Genomic DNA, 12,347 nt, shown 5'->3' on the forward strand with positions numbered 1-12,347 from the left:
ACATTTTTACACGACCTGAAAGAGTTTGGTCGGAGAAAATAGTTGCACTAAACTACACTATTAACCCCTAAACCTCCACATAGCCCACTGCAAAGTACCCCTCTACACTATTAACCCCTAAACCACCACACACCCTGATCCGAAACTACCTCACTACACTATTAACCCCTAAACCGCCACACCCCACATTGCAAACTACCCTGCTACACTATTAGCCTCTAAACCACCAAACCCCACATTGCAAAGTATCCACCATCCTCTAAACCCCCTAACACCCCTAACCTAAGACTCCTAAGCTGCCAAAAAAAAATAAAAAAATATTACATTTAAATGAAAAAACCTAACATTACCGGGAATTTTTTTTTTTACCAAAAATAAAAACCCCAGTTATGACTATTCTAATTCTAAGCCTCAGTTAAAAAAACACCCGGAAAAAAAAAAAATACTGTTTAAATTTAAAAAAAAAAAAAAAAAAACCTACTGAAAAGGGCATTTGGTTAGACATTGCCCTTAGAAGGGCATTTGGTAGGGCAGTACCCTAAAACTCTTTTGTTGTCCAGAAAAAAACTAAAAACCCTATTCTGAAAAAAGAAGAAGCCTATCACTAAACCCCAAAGATGGTACTCACCAAATTTGAATCTGGCTCCTACATTTTTTTATTTTCTATACTGTTAGCTGTTATGTTAGCTTTAATTTTTTTTAATGTAATGTTAGTTTTTTTAATTTTTGGTAGCTTAGGGGGTTTAGAGGTTAGTGAGTACTTTTCAATGCAGTTTGTGGGGGTTTAAGGGTTAATACTGTGGAGGGGTACTTTGCAATTGGTGTTATGGCGGTTTAGGGTTTATTAGAGTAGGGGGCTTATGGCAATTTGGGTTACTGTGCAAGTAAGGGTGTTAGTTTTTCCCAATTTTCTCACTCCATTGAAGTCTACGGGAAGTACATTAACGCGGTTGCGATATGGTAACTGTGGCTCTTTGCGTGCTTTCAACTTGTAATACGTCTGCTACCTAAATGTGTGCAAAGAGCCAAGTCTATTGTAGTTAACGCGGAAGCCATAAATAGCTCTCCACTTGTAATCTAGCTCTAGTTGTTTTATTATGAATTGTGTCTGTTAGTATTCAGTCAGTCAATTCCTTTTATGATTCAGATAGAGCATGCAATTCTAAACAACTATCCAATTTACTTCTATTATCTAACTTGCTTCATTTTCTTACTATCCTTTGTTGAGAATCATACCTAGATAGGTTCAGGAGAAACAATGCACTACTGAGAGCTAGTTGCTGATTGGTGGCTGCACTTATGTATTTTATCATTGGCTAACCCAATGTATTTAGCTAGCTCCTAGTAATTTATTGCTTTTTTGAAAGTTGTTTATAATGTTGTGCTCTATCTGAATCATGAAAGAAAAATACTGGGTTTAAGTCCCTTCGAATCAATTATTGATGTTAAACTAACTGGCCAGTATTTTAAAGAAACATTCTTACTGCTTTTTCAGAGACAAAACTACAGTAGCAATCCACAGGCCACCTTGAACCAGCCAGCAGTACAGCTTGAAACTAGGAGTGCTGTTCATACAAAATAAATCTCAATTATTACCCTTGGATATATTAACTTTATACTATTTCACCTTTAATTTTGTACCACTGTATATAGACCTGTTATTACCACATTGCTGTATAAAGTAGCTTTGATTAAAGGGACATTAAAGGGACAGTCTACACCAGAATTTTTATTGTTTTAAAAGATAGATAATCCCTTTATTACCCATTCCCCAGTTTTGCATAACCAACACAGTTATATTAATATATGTTTTACCTCTGTGATTATCTTGTATCTAAGCCTCTGCAAACTGCCCCTTTATTTCAGTTCTTTTGACAGATTTGCAGTTTAGCCAATCAGTGCCTGCTTCCAGATAACTTCACGTGCACGAGCACAGTGTTATCTATATGAAACACGTGAACTAACACCCTCTAGTGGTGAAAAACTGTTAAAATGCATTCTGAAAAGAGGTGGCCTTCAAGGTCTAAGAAATTAGCATATAAACCTCCTAGGTTAAGCTTTCAACTAAGAATACCAAAGGAACAAAGCAAAATTGGTGATAAAAGTAAATTGTAAAATTGTTTAAAATTACATGCTCTATCTGAATCATGAAAGTTTATTTTGGCCTAGACTGTCCCTTTAAACACTAAATAAGTACTAGAAAGAATGATGCATTAAAAGAAAATATTATTCTTAGAATAACATGTATATGTGTTATTTAAAGTTTAATTATCTGTTTAAATATTGACAAAATAAGTGTAAAATGTTAGTGTTTATAAAACAATAGGAGCTGCCATGTTGTAACTTAGTTTAGGTTACCTTATCTGCTGTGGCCAATTAGAGACAGTTATAAATAGGTCACTAGAGTGTGCAGCCAATGGCCGTGTGGAATATAACAGTGTTCTGCACTGCCATTTCTAACAGAAACTGAAAAGCTCACTATTTCAGAATGGAATTACATGGGAATGGGGACAAAATAATAAATTCAAGTTTATTGCAGAGTGTATTATATATATATATATATATATATATATATATATATATATATATATATATATATATATATATACATACAATTTGTATCATTTTATATATCCATCTCAAAGTATTTAATGTCCCTTTTAATGAACGTTACATTTTTCCACACCCTCTGCAGAATTATGCGCTGAAGTAAAAAGTTAGGTGGTCTGTTATGACAGCCTCTCACCAGTCTTTTAAATATTTTTAAATACAGTATACTAGTTTTGCTTGTTTTACACATACATGCTGTGCTGAATAAAACTAAATAAACTAACCAGTCATATGTATTTAGATAGTTGGGCATAGCTTGTAAGGAAGTATCTAAGTTCCCTTGTCCAACCAAAAATAAAGTGCAAAAGGCTTTACTTGAAAGCTTTTTATTCTGGATAGATTTAACTTCACACACATGCTTCAGTCACAAGATAACATTGACACCATACTTATTTAATGCTTTTTTTCCGTGACAGATTCCCAAGGCATGTTGGGTTTGCAACCTACTCTAGAAAGCAGCATTCCAGCAACACACTTAATAAAAAATCAGCAGGAAGATCAAAATTTGTAAGTTGATTACAACTTTTCCATATTTATTATTTAACTTTTATATTAGGAACAAAAGGTAGTTGTGACTAAATTGATAAACTGCATAGTGTTCTTTATTTACAATGCCTTGTATGTGTGTGGTCACCTTTTGTGACTTATAGAATACATTAACAATGTTCATATCATAATAAAGTGGTTTGATAATGTAAGTCTGAAGCCAAACACTTATGGGGCAAGTATGGTCACCGAATGATTAGATGGTGAGCTCCATAATCATTCAAAAGCACTAGAAATAATATGTGATAATAAGTGAAGCTATTGTAAAGGGTTTTATTTTATTTTGCTGTAGTGTTAATAGACAACCGGTTACAGAGAGAAGAGGAGCTTCTTTGGGATTATTTCCTGAAGAGAAACCAAAACAATCTAAAGCGGCAGCTATTTCATATCAGGAAGAGTTGGAAAAACAGGTACCTTGTACTGTAACGTCACTGTGCTTCTTTCAGTGAACTTCCAGGCCTTAGAATGGTAAATGATTCTTTTTTTTTGTCACATTCCAGTTTTGCTTGCTGGCTGTTTTGTTTTACTTTTTTATATGCAGATATTTGTTATGTAGCAAATCCTAATGTTTTCTAATTTTTGTCCTTATTTTTAATGCTTCAGCTCAAAGAGGACCATTAAATACAGTACAATTGCATAATCGGCTAATGCATAATAAATGGACAATGCAATTGCACTTAGTCTACATTTAAAAAAAAAGTAGATTTCTTTCTGACAAGTTTCAGTGTTATTTCCCCATCCGCGTATCATGTGACAGTCATCATCCAATCAGAAAAGCATATATTTATATACCTTGAACTCTTGCACATACCCTGTAATAATTGGTGTGCATATAAATTAGACTCTGCACATTTTTGTAATGGAAGCAAATTGAAAATTTCCTTCCATAAGGCAAGGAGAGTCCACTTACTGTTGGAAAATACAACACCTGACCACCAGGAGGAGGCAAAGACACCCAGCCAAAGGCTTAAATATCACTTCCCCTATCCCCCCAGTCATTCTTTGCCTTTCATCACTAGAGGAGAATGGCAGAGAGGTGTCAGAAGATTTGGATAGTCATGTAACGGGTATGTTCCCTTCAAGAGAGAACTGGAGTTTTAAGTAATCATATAAACCTCTTAGTGGGAGTATTGATTAAAGTTAGAGTCTGGAGATGCAGGGAACATTTTTCTGCGAAGCCATCCAGACTGCTTGCTTTTCCACACTCAGGTCCCTGTCAGAGCATTGCTACAAGGCTGTCACATTAGAGAGGCTGTATCTGTTCCACAGCACGAATCCTGGAGGAAAAAGCAGGAACGCCTTATATATGGTCACAGTGTGGCTTCTTTATACACCTCTCAGGAAACATGAGCGAAACGCGTGTCAGGGGTCTGACTTCAGAGAGTATAACTCTCGTTTTTTAACAGCTTACTCTCTATGATAATTGTTGATTGCAAATTTCTGCCAAATAGCTTTTAAATGTGTACAATATTTTGAGACCATACGTTATGCTATGAAAATGAAACAAATCAGTTAAACATAAATTTAGCCCCTGCTATAGAAGGGGCTTAAGCAGAAAGATTCTTTTAAACTAAATAGCTGTGAACATATAAACAGTGAGAGCAAGGACTTTATAATTACAGATAGAGTACTAGCTAGATAGCTTTAATCTCTCAATTTGATATCTAATAGATTTACAAATCCTCTTGTTATCACATTATTTTTTTAATCTAATAATAGCCGGCTAAAATATATATATATATTTTTGTATCCGACTGCTTGATATTAGACACACTAATTACAATGTTTCACATTTAGATATAGGATTTTCAGTATGAATGGTTAAATAATTTATGTTCCTGTATTATTCAGTGAAAATCTTTCTTATAATATTGCAGGGGTAAGGCATTCTCTTTGTTTGTTACATACCTTGTAACTCATCTTTCTATGACTCCTTTATACGTCAGAGGATCGAGCGTTAATATCTCTTCAGTGGGAGTTTATTGGTAATAGTTTGAGGAGTTTATATACTGCTTTAACATTTGTGAAGAACGTTTTCAGGGCTCATTTAGACTGTGTACTTGTGGCTGGAACAGGCAGGGTTCACTTTCACTTTTGTGAGTTGCGCAGCTCCTAATAGCTTTGTGCAATTTTTCATAGCAGGGGAGGTCCTGCCTTGGGCACTATATGACTGGGTACGGCTTCATTCACTTCCTTACGATCCTGCTGCAGACAGCACTCCTGAGGAGCGTTTCTTGCTAACTTGTCTGGGTCTAGGAGGTGGTGAGTGCCCCAGCCATTGGTTTTATAAAGGTGCCTTTCTGTATTTAAACCGTTATTTTTGTATAGTTTTCTTTCTACTGTGGGATTACTATGGAGGACTCTGATAATACGTTAGAAGGTTTCACTCCTTCTGTAGTGATTAATAATACCTGCTTATATTGTGAGAAGGCTGTGGTTTGCCCGCCTGCTCAATTTTGTTTCAATTGCCTGGGTACTGTTTTAAAGTCTAAGATTGGTGCTAAGTCTGCTATTAACTCTAGCGCTATTAGTCCCTCTGAGCCATCAACCTCTCAGGATTCTGTGAACCGAGAGATTACTACCTTTAATACCATAACCGCTTCCCATGCAGTTCCCTGCGGCACAGTTAGTTCTCCGTCTGGAGGGGGCCTTTTCCTACAGACTTTACCACGCAGTTACAGTCGGCAGTGTATGTGGCCCTGAGTGCCCTACCTATCTCTGGGAAACGTAAGAGAAAGGTTAAAAACAGTTCTCCTGTTTTAGAGTCATCTAATTTCCAATAGAATCTAGCTTGTATGTCCCAGCTATCCGAGGATTAGTTAACCTCTGTAGCGTCAGAAGGTGAACTTTCGGAGTCACAGACTTCTATTACTAAATCTCCTCTGGCGGAGGAACCCTCCTTTAGATTTAAAATTGAACATCTGGATTATAGGTCCTGTCTACGCTAGAGGTTCCAGAGGCTAAGCTACCTGAGGAACCTAAGATCCCTAAATTAGATAGGGTTTTATCAATACGGGAAGGTCACACAAACTTTTCCGGTCCCGGTTCGTATGGCGAACATTATTAGTAACAAATGGGAAAGAATTGGAACATTCTTCTCTTCCTCAGCTTCTTTTAAAAAATTGTTCCCGGTTCCTGACTCTCAAGTAGAACTGTGGGGCTCCATCCCTAAGGTAGATGGTGCAATTTTGACGCTAGCTAAGGGTACTACTATCACTCTCGAAGATAGCTCTTCCTTTAGAGAACCTAAGGATAAGAAGTTGGAAACTTTCCTAAGAAGAATGTTCCAACATGCAGGATTTTATTTCAACTGGCGCCACCTACTGGTGCGACTCCCTGTCAGAACTTATCGAGGTGGAATCTCCTTTCGAGGATATTCAGGAGAGAATTAAAGCTTTAAGAGTAGCTAATTATTTCATCTGTGATGTGAATAAAAAAACTAAGGGACGGCAGTCCTCTAATTTTCAGTTACAAAATAGTTTAAAGTGTAGCGCAAAAATAGACCCCACTCTTCTAGCCTCTCTTAATTTCCTATATCCTTCCTAGATAGGGGAAACAACGTACAAGACAAACAAGGGTTAAAGAGGGCGCTCTTAAGCAAAGACAATGTACCGCTATAACTCCTCCTACAGTTATACTATGTATAAAATTCAAACCAATTGAAAAAATAGGGATACTTCCAATTTGATAAATCATTTTACAAAATTTATTTAAGCAATACTTTAAATTAATAATAACAAATTGTTAAAATGGAAATTTATGCACACAGAAATTGCAGTACTTATATAAATTTCATCCGAAAAAATTCCACCAGCAAAATTAAATTAATTAGCTATAATAAGTTTTGTACACTTCCTAGCATATGTTCCGTTTTAAAATATATTTTATATTCCCTATTTATAAAAACCTTCCAAAATATGAGTTCCAACCTTAAAACTAAAATATCTAATTTTCCTAAAATCACTCAATACAACTTAATATGGAGAGGTACAGAAGCCACTTTGATATAATTTTTTCAACAAATGAATAGTAATGATAGAGGCCTCAGTTTTACTTATGAGCTTAGTAGAGAAAAGATAACATTTCTCGACTTGGACATAATGGTTAATAATGAGAATTTTGAAACAAGAACCCACTTTAAAAAGGTGGATTTTAATAATTATATCCACACAAATATCTGTCATTTCAAAAAAATGGAAGGACAACATTCCAGTGGGTCAGTTTCTTAGAATAAGAAAAAATTGTTCTGATATAAGAGACTTTGAAGAACAGACAAAGTTTCTAGAAGACAGATTGATAGATAAAGGATACAATAAGGGAATTATCACAGATGCAGCAGGGAGAGCAAGAAACACAGAGAGGAAACGTTTATTAGAATATAAGAACAAAACAGAGGATCTGACTGTGGCATAAACGTGCCATTTGTGACAGAATTTAGTGATGATCATAACGTCATCAGAATAATAATGAAGAAGCACTGGCATTTAATAAAAAATGACCCTATTCTGGGTGACAAAATTCCCCCATATCCAAGGATTGCGTATAGAAAAACCAGGCATTTTAAATCAAGACTGGCACCAAGTGAGTTAAAAAAAAAAAAAAAGAGTACTGTCAGAGATTTGGAAGGAAATTAAATTAAAGGTTTCTCCCCATGCTTACTGCATGTCGATATAGCAGTGTAAAGAAAACCTTTGCTATCCCATCGCTTAAAAATGAATACGCGATTAATGATGTAATCAGATGCACCCATAAGGGGGTGATCTATATGTTAGTGTTCGTGCAGACTAATATACAGTATATAGGTGAAACGACAAGGAGTCTCAGGGACAGGATTAGAGAACATCTTTGCAATATAGAAAAAGGGAACCTAGATACCCACTTATATAGCCATTTTAGAGAAATTCATGGTAACAGCCTGAAGGATATATAATATATAGAGGACTTTACAGATTGAAGAAAAATTGGAGAGGGGGGGATTTTGAAAATGAACTTCTGAAAAAAGAGAGTCTATCTATCTATCTATTGGGTTCTTCTAAAGCGCAGCTATTCACCCGTAAGGTTCTCAAGGCGCTGAGGGTTGCAGTTCAGTTGAAGAGCTAGGTCTTGAGGTCCTTTCTGAACTTTGTTAGGGTGGTAGCTTGTCTGAGGTGCAGCGGGAGGGTGTTCTAAGTCTTGGCTGACAGGTGAGAGAAGGATCTGCCTCCCGCTGTGGTTTTCCTGATGCGGAGGATGACAGCGAGGGCTTGGTCGGCCGATCAAAGTTGTCTGGTAGGGGTGTAGAAGGTAACGCGTGTGTATATATGACTGAGTTCATATATAACTTCAATAAGATTTACCCAAATGGATTGGATATAACACCATTTCTAACTTAAAGTGTCAGACTTCCCCCCATTCCAACATATTAACTATGAAGCAATATTAAAAATGGCCATTTATATTACCTTTACCACCATTATTAAGTATAGGCACACAAATATATGAACTGAGGAATTTTTGTTGTGATTTGCTGTTTGATATTCATATGACATATATATATATATATATATATATATATATATATATATATATATATATATATATATATAAAGGATTAACTGTAGGACCAGTCCAGTTTTTAAGATATGTTTCCCTTTTAATTTCCACATACCAGGTAATATTTCCGTTTATCTTACATTTTAAATTTTCCTTTATGAAGGAGTTCTGTAAACTAGATTTAAGATTTTGCGATGGTAGATTTCTATTATTAAGAAGGATTAAGATGAGCCTAAAAAATGAATAACATAAACCATTATACCACCAGAAACTAAATATACCACCTTAAAGAAGTAAACCACCTTAACAAGGAAAAACTTTTGATGATTGGAGATTTGAAGAGCCAATGAAAGCAGACTGCAAGGGATTTAAAGCTATTTACAACTGACAACCAACCATCTTGATAAAGCCCACATACGGGTGAAATGCGTAGAAGGCGGAGGAAGTCAGTTTGACAAGTGCTACACAGCTTCATCTACCCACTCTGTGTGTTACAAAAGGAGCCTACGATCACAGAAGGATACCGAGGGAACAGGTTGAGACCCTGCGTATGATAAGTACTAAGTGCAGAGGCAAGGAGAACCGTCCTGAGGGTAATTACTAAACGGACCCTCATGGCCAGTACTTGCGCAAGTACAGAAGTCATTGGTTAAGAATTGCGAAGGTAACATCCGTGAAAACGGACAGAGGTATTTACATTGAGACTGAAGTGTGATGTAAGATACACAATACTTTGTTGCAATTGAACACATTGTGTCATCAGACTTTAGGCCATATACACAATTGGAAACGGCTTTCAGCTTTGGGAGTATTCTAACATTTGGTGGTGAATTCTATGATGAATTGTTAAACGAAAAGAAGGAACTTTTGGTGGCTTTTATTTAGGCTCTGTATTTTACTATAAGTTTGGGGAGATGTCCCTGTGTTAAGTTTTATTGAGTGATTTTAGAAAAATTAGATAGGTTGGAACTCATATTTCTCCAACATAGGTGTGTCCGGTCCACGGCGTCATCCTTACTTGTGGGATATTCTCTTCCCCAACAGGAAATGGCAAAGAGCCCAGCAAAGCTGGTCACATGATCCCTCCTAGGCTCCGCCTTCCCCAGTCATTCTCTTTGCCGTTGCACAGGCAACATCTCCACGGAGATGGCTCAGAGTTTTTTGGTGTTTAAATGTAGTTTTTATTCTTCAATCAAGAGTTTGTTATTTTAAAATAGTGCTGGTATGTACTATTTACTCTGAAACAGAAAAGAGATGAAGATTTCTGTTTGTAAGAGGAAAATGATTTTAGCAACCGTTACTAAAATCGATGGCTGTTTCCACACAGGACTGTTGATAGGAATTAACTTCAGTTGGGGGAAACAGTGAGCAGACTTTGGCTGCTTGAGGTATGACACATTTCTAACAAGACTTGGTAATGCTGGAAGCTGTCATTTTCCCTATGGGATCCGGTAAGCCATTTTCTTAATTTTCAATATAAGAATAAAAGGGCTTCACAAGGGCTTTAAAGACTGGTAGACATTTTTCTGGGCCAAAACGATTACTATATAAGCATATTTAATGGTTTATAACTTTGGAGAGTTATTTTAATCTTGGCAATTTTGTTAAAAAAACGGACAGGCACTGTATTGGACACCTTTTTCACTGGGGGCCTTTTCTAGTCATAGGCAGAGCCTCATTTTCGCGCCACTAATGCGCAGTTGTTTTTGAGAAGCAAGGCATGCAGATGCATGTGTGAGGAGCTCAGATCCACTGAAAAAGCTTATTGAAGGCGTCATTTGGTATCGTATTCACCTCTGGGCTTGGTTGGGTCTCAGCAAAGCAGATACCAGGGACTGTATAGGGGTTAAATGTAAAAACGGCTCAGGTTCCGTTATTTTAAGAGTTAAAGCTTTCAAATTTGGTGTGCAATACTTTTAAAGGGACATAATACTCATATGCTAAATCACTTGAAACTGATGCAGTATAACTGTAAAAAGCTGACAGGAAAATATCACCTGAGCATCTCTATGTAAAAAAAGGAAGATATTTTACCTCACAATCTCCTCAGCTCAGCAGAGTAAGTTCTGTGTAAAAAGTTATACTCAGCTGCTCCCAGCTGCAGGTAAAAAAATTAAAAAAAATGAAGAAATGAACAGCAGCCAATCAGCATCAGCAGTGCTGAGGTCATGAACTCTTACTGTGATCTCATGAGATTTGACTTAACTCTCATGAGATTTCATAGTAAGCTTCCTTTACCTGATTGGTGAAATAATATGAGAGTGCACGATGCTAGTCCCTTCAGATGTCCCAGGACAGACACACTAAAATGCTGCTTAGAAATCCTTTACAATGGGAGGTGGCTACTGAGGAACTTTTGAGGTAAAATATCTTTCTTTTTTACATAGAGATGTTCAGGTGATATTTTCTAATCAGCTTTTTACAGCTATGCTGCATCACTTTCAAGTGTTTAAACATTTGGGTATTATGGCCCTTTAAGGCTTTATGACACTGTGGTGAAATTTTGGTGAATTTTGAACATTTCCTTCATACTTTTGCGTATATTCAGTAAAAAAGTGTGTTCAGTTTAAAATTTAAAGAGACAGTAACGGTTTTATTTTAAAACGTTTTTTTGTGCTTTGTTATCAAGTTTATGCCTATTAACATGTCTGAACTATCAGATAGACGATGTTCTGTATGTTCGGAAGCCAAGGTTCCTATCCATTTAAATATATGTGATGAATGTGACAAACAAAGTAGGGACAATGATGCCACTGATAATAATGTTGCCCAAAATGATTCCTTAAGTGAGGGGAGTAAGCATGGTACTGCATCATCCCCTTCTATGTCTACACCAGTCTTGCCCACTCAGGAGGCATCTAGTGCGCCAATCCTCCTTACTATGCAACAATTAACGGCTGTAATGGATAATTCTATTAAAAACATTTTAGCCAAAATGCCCACTTATCAGCGAAAGCGCGACTGCTCTGTTTTAGATACTGAAGAGCATGAGGACGCTGATGATAATGGTTCTGACATGCCCTTACACCAGTCTGAAGGGGCTAGGGAGGTTTTGTCTGAGGTAGAAATTTCAGATTCAGGAAAAATTTCTCAACAAGCTGAACCTGACGTTATTACATTTAAATTTAAATTGGAACATCTCCGCGCTCTGCTTAAGGAGGTGTTATCTACTCTGGATGATTGTGACAATTTGGTCATTCCAGAGAAATTATGTAAGATGGACAGGTTCTTAGAGGTCCCGGTGCCCCCCGAAGCTTTTCCTATACCCAAGCGGGTGGCGGACATTGTAAATAAAGAATGGGAAAGGCCCGGCATACCTTTTGTCCCTCCCCCTATATTTAAGAAATTATTTCCCATGGTCGACCCCAGGAAGGACTTATGGCAGACAGTCCCCAAGGTCGAGGGGGCGGTTTCTACTCTAAACAAACGCACCACTATCCCTATAGAAGATAGCTGTGCTTTCAAAGATCCTATGGATAAAAAATTAGAGGGTTTGCTTAAAAAGATGTTTGTTCAGCAAGGTTACCTTCTACAACCAATTTCATGCATTGTTCCTGTCACTACAGCAGCGTGTTTCTGGTTCGAGGAACTAGAAAAGTCGCTCAATCAAGCATCTTCTTATGAGGAGGTTATGGACAGAGTTCAAGCACTTAAGTTGG

At 36.9% G+C, this 12,347-nt stretch overlaps 1 protein-coding gene across 1 annotated transcript in view; it reads left to right on the plus strand.

Moving 5' to 3' along the window:
• The window catches only part of CSPP1 (centrosome and spindle pole associated protein 1), a 411,029-nt gene that overhangs the window by 242,850 nt on the left and 155,832 nt on the right, over positions 1 to 12,347 (plus strand). Inside the window, exons 16-17 of the mRNA XM_053715098.1 lie at positions 3,027 to 3,117; positions 3,449 to 3,566. Coding sequence (XP_053571073.1) covers positions 3,027 to 3,117; positions 3,449 to 3,566 — 209 coding nt within the window. The remainder of the gene's footprint in view (positions 1 to 3,026; positions 3,118 to 3,448; positions 3,567 to 12,347) is intronic.

The sequence above is a fragment of the Bombina bombina genome, chromosome 5, assembly GCF_027579735.1.
Source record: "Bombina bombina isolate aBomBom1 chromosome 5, aBomBom1.pri, whole genome shotgun sequence".
NCBI classification, from domain to species: Eukaryota; Metazoa; Chordata; class Amphibia; order Anura; family Bombinatoridae; genus Bombina; species Bombina bombina.